Raw genomic sequence first — 16,095 nt, forward strand, 5'->3', positions numbered from 1 at the left:
TCATAAGTAATTTAAAATTAAATGTATATTTATATATTTTTATTTATTAGATATTTTAATTATAATTTTATAAATATTTAAAATTTTAAAAATATTATTTTTAAATAGAATTTGATTAAATTTATAGTTTACTATAATTTAATCAAATTTATAATTTTAAAATTATATTTAAGAATAATTTTTTTAAATTTAAGTGTTTTAAATAGTATTTTCTAAAATTTAATTGTTTAAAAATATTTTTTAAAAATATTTTTTAAAAAAATTTAAATATTTATTAGATTAAAATTAAATTGAAGTATCTGACTAATAAACGCTAAAATACAATTACACATATACCCCATTTGGTCAATAATTCATTATTACGTGCAATATGAAATTAAATATCATTTTCTTGTTTATCCAATTAGGGCAGTTGTGAGAAATATGTGGACGCCTAGTGACCCACCACCTGGTAGACCTAGTGATGACGTGGAGTTCTAACTGCTAGAGGGAGATCGACAGATCAGCCAACGCTGCTCTTAAAAAAAAAAAAAAAGGCACCACCATCGCAAACATTCCTCCTCACCGGCTTTTTGTTGTTGAGCTTTGCTCTCTCTCTCTCTCTCTCTCTCTCTCTCTCTCTCCCTATTCTATTTGTCGAATTCATCCACCGCCGCCGCAACTTCCGCCCATATGTGATCCACCGTTGTTTTGATTGAGCTATTTTATTTCATTTTTACTGTAATTCTCCTTGTTTTACTTTCCTGGATTGAGTTGCTTGCCGTTTCTGTATCCGACTAATGGCGATTGAAGAGGACTTAGAGAGTTGTGGAAGTAGGCCAGTGGAGTCGTACTCTCAGGCGAATCCTCGACACCATATGCAAAAGCTAGAGGTGTACAATGAGGTGCTTAGGCGACTCCAGGAGTTCAATTATGAAGAGGCGAATCTTCCTGGCTTCGATGATCAGCTTTGGCTCCATTTCAATCGATTACCTGCGAGGTTTTCTCCTTAACCTAGCTCCTGATTCTTAAAACGCCGCTTGTTTGGTTGCTGATAAACACACGGATTCTATAGGGAGAATATCACTTTGGAATCTTTTGATCAGTGTAATCTTACCAATTCATGCTTATTGGAGATTCCTCGTTTTTCACCTTTTCTTTTGGTCCACCTTAATTGTCTGAGTTTCAGATTTACTTTTCCCCCCTTTTGCGTATCGTCGTTGCAATTAAACAATGGAAACATGTATTTTGAGTTCTAACAAGCTGAATGGTTATAGTCAAATTAGCCTTGGTCATTCTCCTTTTTATTTTTCAAAAAATATTAGTTTTCTTTATTGCTTTCCTGTTGATACATGCATTATACGTTCTTAAATGGGAAGTAAGTTGTTTTAATGTCCCAAATGATGATAGGATTCATTGACGTATACCTAGTTTAGTTATGACTACAATTCGAAATCTGAATGGTCTGTTCTTGCTCTGTTTGTAACCTTCGATGAGGTATCTTGTTGCTAATGCATAGATATGCATTGGATGTGAATGTGGAGAGAGCAGAAGACGTGCTTACTCATAAAAGACTACTGCAGTTGGCAGAAGATCCTGCTAATCGACCTGCATTTGAAGTTCGTCTTGTGCAGGTGAACATTAACTACTACACGAGTGTCCCAATCATTTTCTTTGCTGCTTCCCTTTTTTGCTTGGGAAAATAGTTGTTTTTTCTATTTTATTTTTTTATTGAAACTCGGGGAAATACTAACTTCAATACATTGGATAGAATTTGAAATTGATGATTTGAAGTCCTGGCTCCTGCACACTTTGCTTTAATTGGTGTCAATTTAACTACTTGTTGAGCCTCTCAACCTTATAGCTCAACTTGGCTGCCTTGGCTTTGGTGTTGAAGCCTGATTTCTGCACAACTATGTTTCAAATTAAGACTGCAGTATGGTTAGTTCTCCATGGTCTTTGTATTTTTCCTCAGTGAGAGTATTCCTGCCATTGAGCTTTCTTTTCTCCTCTTTCACGATCGTTGTCTGTGCCTTTAAGCTTTCTTTGGCCCCTTGAGAGTGACATTATCATTTACATGTTATGGAGAAAGGTAACTTTCTCTGGTGATCTACTTTTAGACACTAATTTGATTGTTTCTCAAAATGGTAACTTTTAGTGGGGAATGTGATGCTTGTTTCACTTTTTTCTTAGGACCTTTGTCCCATATCAAATTAGCTTTTGTTGTGTGGAAAGTACAATTTTTTACCTCAATTTCTAGATTGCTAGATAGTGCAATTGAAACTGGTTAGTTACTTAAGAATGTCACTCCTGTATCTGTTTGAAATTTCTAGCCAGCGTGTATGATCCTCATTGTTTACGGTAATGAGAAAAATTTTCGCCACTTTCAGGTTCTACCATATATGCCCCAACATGAATGTCAGAAAGGTTTTATATATAATATTGTGTTTGGTGATATCTTTTTTTTTAAAAAAAATTTTATGGCCTCACCTTCCTATTTGTTATATAAGTAGTGTTCTGAAATATTGGCAGTGTTTATTTTGTCATTATCTAATAAGTTTGACTTAATGATGTGTAATGAATAGCTTGTTGATTTTCTTTTCTTTTGTGCAGGTCTATCCTGTCTCCAATGGAATGTCCACTGAATCTATTCATTCAGACTGTTCAATGAAAGAAGACGCACAAAGTTCTTACATGGCAATCAGACAGAGGTATATGCATTACATTTGTTACTTATGCAGTTATGCCCTTCATTCTTGTTCAGCATCTGTCAAAGTTACATTTTCAGTTTAGTGTTGTCCTCCTCCTCAGAAAACTTAAGTATGGCATATGCATTTTTTTTGAACTTTTGCTTCTCTTCTGTCTTTAGTGTCCATCCACCACCTACATTTGGCTCATCACCTAATCTCGAAGTACTTGCATTTCAAGCCAATAAATATAATGTTGAAGATGGAGACAGTGCTGTAAATTCAGCATCACTTCTTTCTCGGTAAGATTTTTAGAGATTTTGTGGGACTTCCTCTTGATTCCTGAGATATCATTATCTGTCAATGAGTTAAAAGTAGAAATTTTCCTGATGGTGCCCCTTAATTATTTCTATAAAGGCATATAATGTTGGATCAACTTTTAAATCAACACTATGTTATGAGATTAGATTTATTATTCAAGGGGCCCTCTATATTAGTAATTCAAGAGTTTGTTGTTCAAAATGTTAGATAATCTCTTTTTATCGATTATGATGTTAGCATCAATTCCTGTTGACATTATTAATATTTGTTTATGAAATTTCAAATCCTGTAGGCCTATGCACGAGATCACTTTCTCAACAGTTGACAGGCCAAAACTCCTTAGCGAGGTTGGTGATTGTACTTTACTACATGCATAACACATTGTATTTTGAAACTTTGTCAGATCAATCATCAATGTAGGACCAGTGTTATGCTATATATGCTCTCAGGCAAAATTATGATTTAATAGGTTTTATATTTGGTTCAACTTATAGGCCTACTAATATATCATCTTTCTGGAGCAATTAAAATATATAACTTTAACAAAAATTGCATGTTTGAAGAGATCACTTCTGTTATGACACTTGTTAGGCACTCTGTCTATAGATGTTTAAGAAAAACATTGAACATCACATTCATGCACCAGTTGACCTTCTTACTTGCTGAGATTGGATTGAACATTCAAGAAGCTCATGCCTTTTCCACTGTTGATGGGTTTTCTTTGGACGTGTTTGTTGTTGATGGTTGGGCACGTGAGGTAAGGCCATATCCTTATTTGATAAGATGTTTGCTTACTTTTTATATTTTCCTGGGATTACATGAGCATATTAGATAGATCCTCTCCAAATGATCATAACCCAATATTAATTCACTTTGCAATCTTACTTGAAAAAGAAAATAATTCACATAGAATGGTGCATACAAGCCATTCTCTTTATGCTAAAGAGAATTGGTCTAGAGGGTGTATCATTAAAGTAACAACTTAAGATGGCAACTCAAAAATGTGCAAGTGGACTTGACATCCATACTAAATCGTTGCAGTTATAGTCTCTCTCTTTTCACATTTTAAGGAATTATATTTTTCCTTTTCTTTGTTCCTTGCATCTTACTGTTTGGCACTCTTCATCTACCCTTTGGCTTACTGTACTAACATCCTGGTGTGTGATTCTTTATTCTTTTCGATTGACTTGAGAGCTCAAATTTAAAAACAGCCTCATAATAGAACAGTGTGAGGAATGCTACTCTCGAATTATTATTAGATCTTTGCACTGTTCAGGTTTTGATTATTTTATTAACCATGTACGACACATAATAGTAATACATTCTATAGAGTATGGAGATTGGATTTAAGTAAAAGCTGAGTTGACAGAGACTTTGAATTTGAGACTACTAAGCCTTCATTAGTTTTCTCAGGTTCAGGTTATCCATAAAATCCCATTAAATTATTCATATTTGTGTTTAGACCATTTATACCTTTTTTTTCCATGGCTGTTTAAGGTGCTTCACTTGTGTTTAAATCTTTTTTGCTTAGGTAAACAAGATTGTTATTATTGTAAATTATTGTAGTAAGATAACCACCAGGTTTGACATCTTTTTCCACACTTCTGTTTGCTTAATATGATTGCATATGGAAAATTTCAGGAAACCGAGGAGCTTAAAAATGCTCTGGAGAAGGAAATCTTAAAGTTTAAGGTAGTTTTTCACCATACTGCATTTTTTTGGTTTACAATTATGCACCTCTCTAGAACTTGTATATGTTATGCTCTTGATTGTTTGAAATTTGTAATGCTATATGAGTTCTCTAGCAGAACAAAACTGTGGATTTATTTGTTGACGTGTTGTGCCAACTGCAAAGACAACCTTCTTTCAGTTAATGTATGTATTAGGCAACTCTGAACTCAAGATATAGTAGAAAGCCTGAACCTAAACAGGGCTGATGTACTAAACTCCAATCAAATTTTGATTGATTCCAACTTGGGTTGAGTTTAGACCTTGTACGATATGAATTGATATTGTTGGTGCTTATAAAGTCGTTGCTCCATTATTGCTTCACCATGCATTATTGAAATCTTTAAATTTCAATTGAAGTGTATTTGGATATGTTATTTTGTTCCTTGTTTCTCTGCCAGTATATGTGGCGCGGTTTTGAATGCATTACAACTTTGATAATCTTTTTGAAGGAGGGATATCTAAGCAGTTGCTGAAGGGGAATGATATGAGTCTAGGATTAAAGTCTTGCTATGCTTTGTTAATGGTTATTGCATTTTCTATCCTCGATGTACATTTTCAGCTATGTTTGCTACATAATCTTCAAAAAAGTAATTTATGAATATGGTTCTTATATATCTTTTTATTTCAGAATTTAAAATTTGTTGTTCGTTTCTGTTTAGTCATGAAAAATTGGAACTTTATGGCCCTTGTGTTTAGAGCTCTAATGGATTAGACACTTCTAATAATAATCTTACAATGCTACAATATTTTGTATTTGTCTTTGGGATTTGTTTATTTTGTACTATTACAATGTTTGGTACCAGTGTGCCAGTAATTGCGGATCATGGAAATTGGACAAGATTCTACATATGAAAGAATTTTCCTTTTAGCATTAGTGAATACAGGATTAAGCTCTTAATATTATTTTGTGAGGCTAAAAAAGTTGATTCCGACTCTTTAGCAGTGCTAAGTAGACCAACCAGAAGCAATGCATTGTATGTTTTTGATAAATTGTGATATTCTGCAGGAGCAGAGTTGTTCAAAACAAGCTTCTATTTCAGCTGCAAGCAAGCAGAATGAAACAAGGATTGAATCTATTCCTGACTGCGTAGAAATACCTAGCGATGGAACTGATGTTTGGGAAATTGATACAGATCATTTAAAATTTGAAAATAAAGTTGCGTCCGGATCATATGGTGATTTGTAAGTCATCTTTTGAAAACTGCTTTTGCATATTTTGTAAAGTTTCGCTTGATTTACCTTTTAACCACTTCAGGTACAGAGGCACATATTGTAGTCAGGAAGTTGCCATCAAAATCCTCAAGCCTGAGCGTGTCAGTGCAGAAATGCTTAGAGAGTTCTCTCAAGAAGTTTATATAATGAGGTTTGTCATAATGCTTGAGAGAAGTGTGAGCTGCCATTTCTAAATATTGTTCTTTATGTACTTGATTAGGTCTTTTATGCTTTGATATTTGAAAAAAAAAAAAGATAATAAAAGCCAAAAAAACACATTTTAGATGATGCAATATTTTTCAGATACCTACTCTATTTATCAGTCTTTCTTCAGAGAACTTTGGCAGGGTGAACCCTCATTGTGCTTAATTTTTATGAATACTGTAACTTTAGAATAAATGGTAGTATACTTTTCTACCAATAGGGGAAAAGGAGTCCATCACCTGTGACGGTCCTGAAGGGGATTCATTGGACCCAAACTTTCATATTCTTGTATGTTGTGTTGCATTCTTTACCTATTCGCAAATGAGGCATCTTCTTGCTTTTCATTCCATGAGAAAATTCTGGTCTATGCTTGCTTCTATTTTCGTTGTTCCTTTGTTTTCTGCAGTTACTTATTTGGGTTGCACTTTGCAGGAAAATTCGGCATAAGAATGTTGTACAATTTATAGGTGCATGCACCCGACCTCCAAACTTGTGTATTGTGACTGGTAAGTCTTATTCAATCTTTTACATCTCTAACTTCATGGAAGTTTTAGTTGTAAAAGGCATTTGGCATTTTTGTATATGATTGATACTCTTAAGGAGTTCCTTCCTGTCTTTGCTCTAATGCTCTCCCAAGTCCAACCCTTGACTATCTTCTACCTTTATTAGATATGAACTACGTTGCTGATATAGTGTGAGACTTGGTAGAAATTCTTCCATTCCTATTTCTATCGTATCTAATCAACATTTCATATCCATTTTTTTAGGATGTCATGGCCTTACATTCTGTTTGCTAATAATTACCTTTTGATGCTAAATTTCTTATTTATCAGAGTTCATGGCTAGAGGAAGTATATATGATTTTCTTCATAAACAGAAGGGTGTATTTAAGCTTTCATCCTTAATCAAAGTAGCAACTGATGTGTCCAGGGGAATGAATTACCTTCACCAAAATAATATAATTCACAGAGACCTGAAAACTGCCAATCTTCTGATGGATGAAAATGAAGTAAGAGTTTTTCCTCAAATTATATATCTTTGGATTGCATGATCTTTTTATGTTTACAAGAATTTTTTATTAGTAACTTATTGATTATTATTATTTCTTGATTTGCCCATTTAGAAAATTTGTCATCATCGATTTTGCATTTAGAACTACACTTGATAGAAATCCAGTTGGCAGTAGCGTGTAATTGTACAAGTAAACATGTGTTATAGCCTGGTAGGTGATAACATTTCAACAGTATGTGGATTGGTTGGTTCTCCATGCTGGAAATTGATGAAAATATTTCCCATGCTGGAAATTGATGAAAATATTTCTTGTGAATAAATTCTATTTCTTATATAGATGAGAGTGAAAATAGATGCAAGTGCACTACATTTACTGGATAAAGTAAATGCACCTTATGCTACAGGTTGTTAAGGTCGCTGATTTTGGGGTTGCCAGAGTGCAAACTCAATCTGGAGTAATGACAGCTGAAACCGGAACATACCGTTGGATGGCTCCTGAGGTATGCTTGACTTAACTTTCTCGTGAGTGTTCTTTGCTGACTGTAATTTGCAACTTCCGTGGGATATCTGGTCTTCCATTCTGAAGTAGTTTATTAACTATCAATTTTTCATGCTCCATTTGTAAAACAAAATTGTACGATGACTTGCAAAAATGACGTACAACCAAAACAATGAGAACAAAAGAAACAATTTGTGGGGAAAATTGATAGTTCCTATTCAATCATCAGTATTGACCAGCAAGAGTATACTGGGGTTTGTTTTCTTGCAGAAGAGCAATTCTAGGGGTGAGCATTCGGTCGGTTCGGTTCAAAATCGAACCGAACCGAACCGAATAAACCGAAAACCGAAATTTGAGTGTTTATGAAAATCGATCCGAACCGATTTTGGTCAGAAACCGAACCGAACCGAACCGGTCTGATTCGGTTCGATTCGGTTCGGTTTGATCGGTTTCGATTTTTAATAATTTTTTTATTTTTTACACTTTATTTTTAATATTTTAAAATTTAATTAAAATATTTTAATCTTAATATGATTTAATTTCTATATATTATTGAAAAAACATATTATTATTACTAATCGGTTTGGTTCGGTTTTTTCGATTTTTTTCTGATCAAAATCGAACCGAACCGAACCGAAATATATAAAAAACCAAATCAAATTTTCAAATCGGTTTGGTTCGGTCGGTTTTTTCGGTTTGAACCAAATACTGCTCACCCCTAAGCAATTCCATTTATACATAGAGAAGTCCAAATAAAACTCCAAAATAGTAAAAAATTTATAACAAAACCTAAATAATCAGCATTGCTAAATTCTCTGAGCACTTTTTTGTTGTCCTTACTATCTTATATTTACTTACAGTGGTTTCAATTGTATGAAGGTGATTGAACACAAACCATATGATTACAAGGCAGATGTGTTCAGCTTTGCAATAGTATTATGGGAACTTCTAACAGGAGAAGTAAGCCTGCATTCATTAAGATTTTAAGTGTTATTTTTATATCACTTTTACGTGGTAATTGAATTTTGTTGGGCAGGATTCAATTCTTTTATTTAACAATTTTTTGACTGCAATCTCAGCTTCCTTACTCATATTTGACTCCTTTACAAGCAGCAGTGGGCGTGGTGCAAAAGGTAATATATGTGTTATTTTCACGCTAACCTCGTAACTAAGACAATTTTCTTATTTTATTTGACAATTCAGTTTCAACTTTAATTTTTAGGGTCTGCGGCCTACTATCCCCAAGAATGCTCATCCAAAACTTGCAGAACTGCTAGAAAGATGCTGGCGGCAAGATCCAAGTCAGAGACCCAACTTCTCTGAAATTATAGATATCCTTAAGCAAATAGCCAAAGAGGTACTGAGCTGCCTATAATTATATTTTGGTCCCATTAAACAGTTCTGAACTTCTTAATTAAATACAGGTAACTAATGATAAGGAAGAGCGACGCAGGGACAAATCATCAGCCGGCTTTTTTTCAGCACTGATAAGGGGTCACCATTAAGTTGGGAGAAAGAAGTTTAGCTGTTAATAATGCATCCATGTGCCAGCAATTTTCCTCCTTGTATTGGGCAATCGCTTTTCTCCATGTCGTTTAAGCTGTGTTTTTCCCCTTCTCTTTGATGCAAGTATGATTTTCTATGTTTTCGGTTCATGAATTTTTCCTTTTTCCTTTTTCCTTTTTCCTTTCTCCTTTCTATTTTCTGTCCTCTGGGTTCTCTCCTCGTACTGATCTAATTTGGAAAACGATTGAAACTTGTTGGAAAATCATTTCATAGGTAAATTAGAAGATCTCCATACGATTACTATAACAAATGGGAACCCAAACAAAATTAAGTTGTACATGGATGGAATCCAGTTCATGAGGAATTTTAGATCCTAAATCCCAATTATTCCAAGAGTTTGAGGGAAAAACCATCAATCTTGTGACCAGGAGAGAGTTCCACTTTTAGACGGGGGAAAACCAGGAGGCCAAACTATGGCTATATGGACACCGGTAGAGTTCTCTCTCCGTGCATGCAATGGTGCTAGAAGCTTAGGTGTGTGTGTTTTTTTGCCGTTTTGCTGTCAAAGGTGGTAGTGTAATTAAATTGTATAGATTTTGATTTCAGTTTTTTAGATGTTTATCGAATACTAAACAACTTTAAAAATTAAATTTTTATTTAAAATCTGAGTCGAATTTTTTATTGAATTGAACTTCTGCACTTTTAAGCCTGATTAAAATTTGAGCCGTGTTTATAAGTTATCCGCTAAACTCGCCTTATAAATACAAAATACTGAAAGGTATCATTAAAAAGATTTTCGTTGAAAATCCAACTCTTTGACCCAAGCATAAGAACTGTGGTAGTTGAGAAGAAATCCACAGAAGAAAAGCCTTTGCCATTGTCCCTTACCAGAATGCCCTCTAGGATTAAATCTTCAATCACGAAACCAACCCAATCAAAGGAGAACAAAACTGCAAATTGCAGGATAAAAAAGAGGGATCTCCCCCGAATCTGAAGAAAAAAAAGCCTTTAGTGACTGAATAAAAAGAGAAGACAAGAAAGGAAGAAAATAAAACAGTTTCTCCAACTAATTATTATATGGATGTTAGAAAGCTCTCTGAATTGTGTTTGCCGACTAGTATCAATCAATCACATTTGCCAAGGAGCTGGAGTTGCCTTGCTCTAATCCGAACTTGCAGTCGGACAAGTGCCTGCATGCAATGCAGGGCTATACGAGTTTGTTTCCTCACGTACGCCCCTCGAACTAATGCTTGCACTTTCACCAGGCTTCTTAACGCTCGAAATGCTCGTCTAGCCTGTTGAGTTACAAGAACCAGTAAAGTACGTGATCAGTTGATGTGCTTGAAGGAAAGCAAACCTCGGAAAATATAGAAAATTGCAATGGATTAGATAGCGTACAAGATGGCCCCTGAAAATTGCTTGGATCTTCATGGCAGCTAGGTCTTCTTGGGTGAGTTGTTTATTTGAAATCAGTGAAATTTCACTAATCAACTCGACGTAACTGGCAGTTTCATCTGTTTTTGTGCCATCATGAGGGCTGGAGCAAGCATTGGAATCAAGAACAATAGAGTTTGTATGAGATGATGATCTGAAGAATTTTCTTCGGACCATGTCGAACCATTTTCTAGATGTTCTTATTCTTGCCATTTCTATAAGCTATTCTCTGTTTTCTCTTCCCATGGGAAAGTGGGTGATGGCAGATTTAATGTTGTTCTTTGGATCTCAAGTTCCACCTACAAAGAAACCTCTGAAAGAAGACGCGTAAAGGTAAGAAGAGTAAGAGATGTGGGTACCATGTTGTGTCGTTTACTTGGCAAAATGGGAGTCAGAGACTGAAAACGTGGGTGGATCAATTTCTGTGTTTCCAGTTTGAAGTAGTATTCCTTTAACAACCTCTTCAGAGCTTTGCAGTGAGAAAATAATGATTTAACATTTATTTCATGGATAATATTTTGTGGATGTGAGGCCTGCCCAACATCTACCTTCTTTGAGAAAGATAAATAAATAAATAAGGGAATTTGAAGATGATATAAAAAAAATTTATTAATCGAATTTTTAATTTTTAAAATTATTTTAAAATATTTTTAAAATTTTTAAAATTTTTAAAATTTATAAATTAATTATTTTATAATTTTAGTCTCTAAATATTTTAAAGTTTAATTTCTCAAAATTTATAAATTGATCTCTTAATTTTATAAAAATATTTACTAATTAATTTTTTTATATCGAGAGTATTTCAAATTTTTTAATATATTTAATTGTTAAAATTAATAGAGTAATTAATTAGTAAAATTTTAAAAATATTTTAATGTATTTTTTAAAATTAAGAGACTAACTAATGAATTTTTTTATATTACAAGGATTAAATAGTAATTTTACTATAAATAAAAAATAATATCGGTTAGATCCTCAATTAACATCAAAATTAATTAGGTGGTCCCTAAAGTCTTAAAAATTTTAATTAAAATATTCCCTATTTATTTAAAATAGTATTGCTTAGTCTTGTTTTTTTTTTTTTTTTTTTTTTCACTTTCTATAAAATTCATTAGTCAAAGATCCGGTTAGAAGAGTGGGAAGAAATAAAAGAAGGGAAAAGAAGTACGGGCAAGAGGGAATGGTTTCTAGAAATGCTCTCAAATATGCTCTCTTCATACTTTACTGAATAATTACTCCTTAAATAAGCCACCTCTCTTTCTTTCCCTCTTCTCTTGTGTCTGCTTCTGCGTTTGTCATTCTCCATTTCTGTTTGTTTGCATGTGTGTTCTCGATTTAGATGAAGATGGCTCAAACATTCCCCAGATAAGGCCAGCAATTGACGGTGGTGTTTGTAGTTAATTACCACCCATGAGAAAAAAAATTGGCTGCAATATAGCTGTAGTTTTTGAAAATGTTTCCTATAAAGAATTTACTAAACCGTTGGACTTTTGCTCTATTCATTTCAAAAGATATTTTCCAAGGCTTAGGCCTTTTCTCATATGATTGAGCAGGTATTTCAGATATTTTCTCAAACTGCTGACAAATTAAAAATCCCAACTTACCACCAGAAAAAAAAAATAAAAAAAATTACTTTCTTCTCCTTTACTCGTAAAAATGGAAGGTAAAACTGACGGCAATATTGGCTTTACAAGCTCAAGGCATAAGCATGCATGAGCGAAGAATCAAGGAAACAGGAGGATTTCTTTAACGAAGTTGAATGGTAGAAAATAATCGATACGTGCAAATATATTAAGAAAATAAATAATACGTGAAAATTATTTTATAAAAAAATATTAATAAAAATACATGTATAAAAAAAGTAATGATGATAAGGAAATTCTTAAAATTAAAAATAATATTTTATTTTTAAAATATAAAATCATTTTCTTATTTCTCTCGAAGGAAATTATTTTATTATTTAAAATGACTTGATTTTACTATTAATTAGAAATATTTTTTTGAATGACTAAATTTATTGAGTACCCAAATATCAAACAAAGACATAAAAATATTGTCCTGAAGTTTAATTTTTTTTTCATTTTTCATGATTGATGAAGTGCATTTTTTTTTTAATTTCATTTTTCAGATTTATGAAGTGCATCTTTTTCTTTTCTTTTTTTTTTTTTTTGTATAATACTGATTTTCCATGAAAACAGCATGTATAAAGCTTAATTACTATATATATATAATTGGTGAATGATGTTCTTCAGCACATCACCTTCCCCGCTAGTTTTTTCAACTATAACTTAAGGTAGCTTTATTTTAAGCATTTATAATTCCCACCACACCAACATTCATCAATTTTCTGTTGGAAGTCTGTTGTGTGTCCAAGCAGCAAATCCACCTGCCACATCTGTGATGCCAGTGTAACCCTGCGGAAGAAGGTTAGAAGTTCTGTTTAATTGAATTATTCCAAAAATCTATAGATTTCTACTCTCATGGCTTCCTGAAGTTAAAGATGTTTGCTTTCTGTTTGGCTGAAACGAAATATTTCCTAATTAAAGTTTGAGAAATTGTTTGGCGAAAGGCCTAAACCTTTCTTTGAATTTGTTCTATTTTCAGGTGAAAGCAATGCAGTTCATTATGTGCCTTCAAAGCAACTTTTGAGAAACACTCGCTTGATGTTTGATATTCTACCAAACTATGATGTTTTTGCTTATCAAAATGACAAGGAAATCAATTCCAAGCGTCATGTCTCTATAGGATGATATGCTTACAGCAAATAGAAGATCGGTTGCAGCCATCATTGACATTTTCCCACTTTGGCAACCCTGTAAAAACAGCAAGTTATACGCTACACCAGGCGAAAATACAGAAAATGTAGTTCCAAGATTGCTCCTTTTTTATTTAGTTAGCGACTCACAACAAGAATTTCATCGTATTTTCCCAACTTTGAAGATACTTGCTCCAGAAATTTGGGGTTCTTTGACATTCCTAACATCAAGAAAAGAAGGAAAAATTATGATAGAACGAGAATATTTAAAGTCTTGATGAAAATTAAGAGGAAAATCTTGGACATCACATATGAGCAAGACTGCTAAAAGAAGTCTTGATTGAATCCATATGAGGTAGATTGCCTAATACGTGCAAGAAAAGATGAGAAAAACCTGATCCAACTCTGTACATATATGGGATGTTAATTGCCCCCACAACATGTCCAGCACTGAACTCTTCAGGAGTCCTGCAAACGTCACCATAGCCAGATGAAATTGCTTTTTCTTTATTACAAAAAAAAAAAGGCAACAGACTTTGCTCCAAAAGCAATAAAAGCAAAAAAGAACATCTCAGAATCAAGTACCTGACGTCTAAATACCGGTATCCGGCGAGAAAAAGTTCGTATGCAACTCGTACAGGCACCGAAGTTGGAATTCCAACAGCTTCTGAATTCCTTCTCAGGCCAGCCTTCGGGCTACACAAAACCAATTATAAACTTCAAAAACAGAACTAAATAATGGGTACCCGTAAAGCAAAATCCATAGTTTTCGTTTCCTTTATCATCAACATACCAGAAGCTGAAGCTTTTGTGATCGATACCAACACTCCATTGCCGTGGATTAACCCCTAAAGGGAATGATAATAGCTTCCTGTAAGCAAAAGCATATCAAAACAGCCAACATTTATAAAGAGGGTGAAAACACACACACACACAAAAAAAAAAAAAAAAATACATCGAATTTATTAAAGACCTGCTATTTTGATCACAAGAGTGAAAAACTGGAAGAAGAGAGGAGGTAGTGAAGGTAGCAGAGGAAACGATGGAGTTGGAATCCATTTTGGATTGTGGGAGAATAGGAGTATTGAAGATTCGCGGATTGTGCGAAATGAATAGAAGGGATGTGGCTATGGAGGTTGTTGTGGCTTAAGTCATCAAGAAGAAGCATGGCTAACACGTCAAGAGTTGGTTTTTGGTAATCATTTACTGCAGTTTCGCATACATCCAATTGGAATCATGGTGATTAAAAAGACTAGAGATTTCTCAATGCTCTGTTTTTAGTGCTTTTAAATAGTATATTATCAATTTTTCTTTAGTGCAGTACATTTATAAACTCTCTTTCTCTCTTCATACATTAAAAATTTTGTAATTTAATGTAACATTATAATTTTCTAAAAAGAAAAAAAAAAAAAAAAAAGATGATTTCCCAACGAGCAAACTGTGTAAAAGCCTCAAACTTTATTACTTTTTGTCTTTGTCTTTACGATTCTATTCGTGCACATTTCTCGATGCTACCTTTGTGGTGGAGGGTCCGAGAATTTTAAATTTTAATTTTCACATAATTTCTTTTTCTTCTTAATTTGAGAAAATGATAAATTAGGATAAACAAATAAGCATGGTTCGCGACCTTTTAGAAAAGGTATCACATGCAAGTAAACAATGGAGCTTCCATTCTTTGCAAAGAAGACAAATGGATACCCAATTCCTTTATAGAAGCTAAAGACTAAAATAAATACTAATAATAATATCCATTGAAAATTTTTTCATTAAAATTTAGAATGTAAATAAAAAAGTATCATATCCACATCAATTATATAACCTTTTTATAGTAGAAAATTCACTTGTAAGATATTATTTAAGAACGAAAACTATTCGGTCAAAATAGATTATACTCTTATTTATCATCTTAATCGCCAAGCACAAAAAAGAAATGCAGCTGGATCAGGATTGACTTTTGATAAAACTCTAGAAGTAGATTTAAATTTTAAAGTTAACCCACTAAATTGGCCATCTTTTTATGAAAATTTATCAATGACAAACTCTTGACAACAGTTGAATATAAACAAATAAATATTTTGGCTCCTAATTCTTGCAAATTTTATAGAAAAATAAAAGGTACAATTAATCTCTTCTTCAAGTGGCCTAAAACAATATAAATATGACTTATGTCAGAATTCATGTTAGAATTATTGTTCCTTCAAGGAGATACACTCTTGGAATGCATGCTGGACTGAGATAATTAATTTCATTAACACAAATGCTAATACATACCATTTAATTGAGTATATAGTTTTTATTCTCTCAGTATATGAAAGGACCACAATGCTTTATTTTTAAAAAATAGAGAGATCATTCATATTGAATCTAGTTGTTTAAAAACAAAGAGGTTATTGTTTGCAACGAATTTCTTTCCTCCCATAATGAACTTCTTAATTTTAAAAGGTTAAATTTTGAGTACAACAACTCAATATGAGTCATACCACCTTTTAATTTTGTAAAAATAAACTTTGATGGAGCAGTAAATTTGAACTGTTATTGCCATAACAGTAAAAAATCAAACCAAATGTTTACTCTTATTTAAAATTTTAAAAGCAAGTTTTTACTTTTTATAGCTACTCTTCTCAAAAAAAAAATAATTTGGTATCATGTGGGCCATTGGCCCACATATTAAATATTAAACTGATAAAGACTTATACTTGATCTCAATCAAAAGACCGAAAAAGGTATGATTTTTTTGCCGTTTCAAATACCATTTT

At 33.0% G+C, this 16,095-nt stretch overlaps 3 protein-coding genes and 1 pseudogene across 7 annotated transcripts; 1 reads left to right on the plus strand and 3 right to left on the minus strand.

Moving 5' to 3' along the window:
• Window positions 1-538: 538 nt before the first annotated feature.
• Window positions 539-9,316, plus strand: LOC110609850 (serine/threonine-protein kinase STY17). Of its 5 annotated transcripts, none has more exons than XM_043954111.1 (16): window positions 541-979; window positions 1,477-1,613; window positions 2,593-2,690; window positions 2,849-2,968; window positions 3,280-3,334; window positions 3,634-3,744; window positions 4,629-4,679; window positions 5,725-5,900; window positions 5,974-6,081; window positions 6,567-6,640; window positions 6,968-7,143; window positions 7,550-7,645; window positions 8,524-8,604; window positions 8,724-8,777; window positions 8,867-9,001; window positions 9,069-9,316. In XM_043954111.1, the coding sequence occupies exons 1-16, from the start codon at window positions 880-882 to the stop codon at window positions 9,147-9,149; spliced, it is 1,653 nt and encodes a 550-aa protein (XP_043810046.1). In that variant the 5' UTR covers window positions 541-879; the 3' UTR covers window positions 9,150-9,316. The 5 variants fall into 5 exon arrangements, 4 of the variants coding, with proteins under 4 accessions (XP_043810046.1, XP_021605366.1, XP_021605368.1 ...); XM_021749674.2 differs by having other exon boundaries at window positions 1,499-1,613; XM_021749675.2 differs by lacking the exon at window positions 541-979 and adding an exon at window positions 1,751-1,920 and having other exon boundaries at window positions 1,482-1,613.
• A 435-nt stretch (window positions 9,317-9,751) lies between these two features.
• Window positions 9,752-11,097, minus strand: LOC110609851 (protein IQ-DOMAIN 20). The gene is made up of 2 exons (XM_021749678.2): window positions 10,549-11,097; window positions 9,752-10,445 (listed from the first exon to the last, which is right to left on the minus strand). The coding sequence occupies exons 1-2, from the start codon at window positions 10,795-10,797 to the stop codon at window positions 10,275-10,277; spliced, it is 420 nt and encodes a 139-aa protein (XP_021605370.1). The 5' UTR covers window positions 10,798-11,097; the 3' UTR covers window positions 9,752-10,274.
• Window positions 11,098-12,791: 1,694 nt separating this feature from the next.
• Window positions 12,792-14,594, minus strand: LOC110610009 (rhodanese-like domain-containing protein 15, chloroplastic). Its single transcript, XM_021749864.2, has 7 exons — window positions 14,313-14,594; window positions 14,133-14,210; window positions 13,925-14,035; window positions 13,734-13,807; window positions 13,490-13,560; window positions 13,344-13,397; window positions 12,792-12,998 (listed from the first exon to the last, which is right to left on the minus strand). The coding sequence occupies exons 1-7, from the start codon at window positions 14,396-14,398 to the stop codon at window positions 12,924-12,926; spliced, it is 549 nt and encodes a 182-aa protein (XP_021605556.1). The 5' UTR covers window positions 14,399-14,594; the 3' UTR covers window positions 12,792-12,923.
• Window positions 14,595-15,946: 1,352 nt separating this feature from the next.
• LOC122723170 lies at window positions 15,947-16,066 on the minus strand (annotated as a pseudogene).
• Window positions 16,067-16,095: the final 29 nt, after the last annotated feature.

This window comes from Manihot esculenta, chromosome 2 (assembly GCF_001659605.2).
Source record: "Manihot esculenta cultivar AM560-2 chromosome 2, M.esculenta_v8, whole genome shotgun sequence".
NCBI classification, from domain to species: domain Eukaryota; kingdom Viridiplantae; phylum Streptophyta; class Magnoliopsida; order Malpighiales; family Euphorbiaceae; genus Manihot; species Manihot esculenta.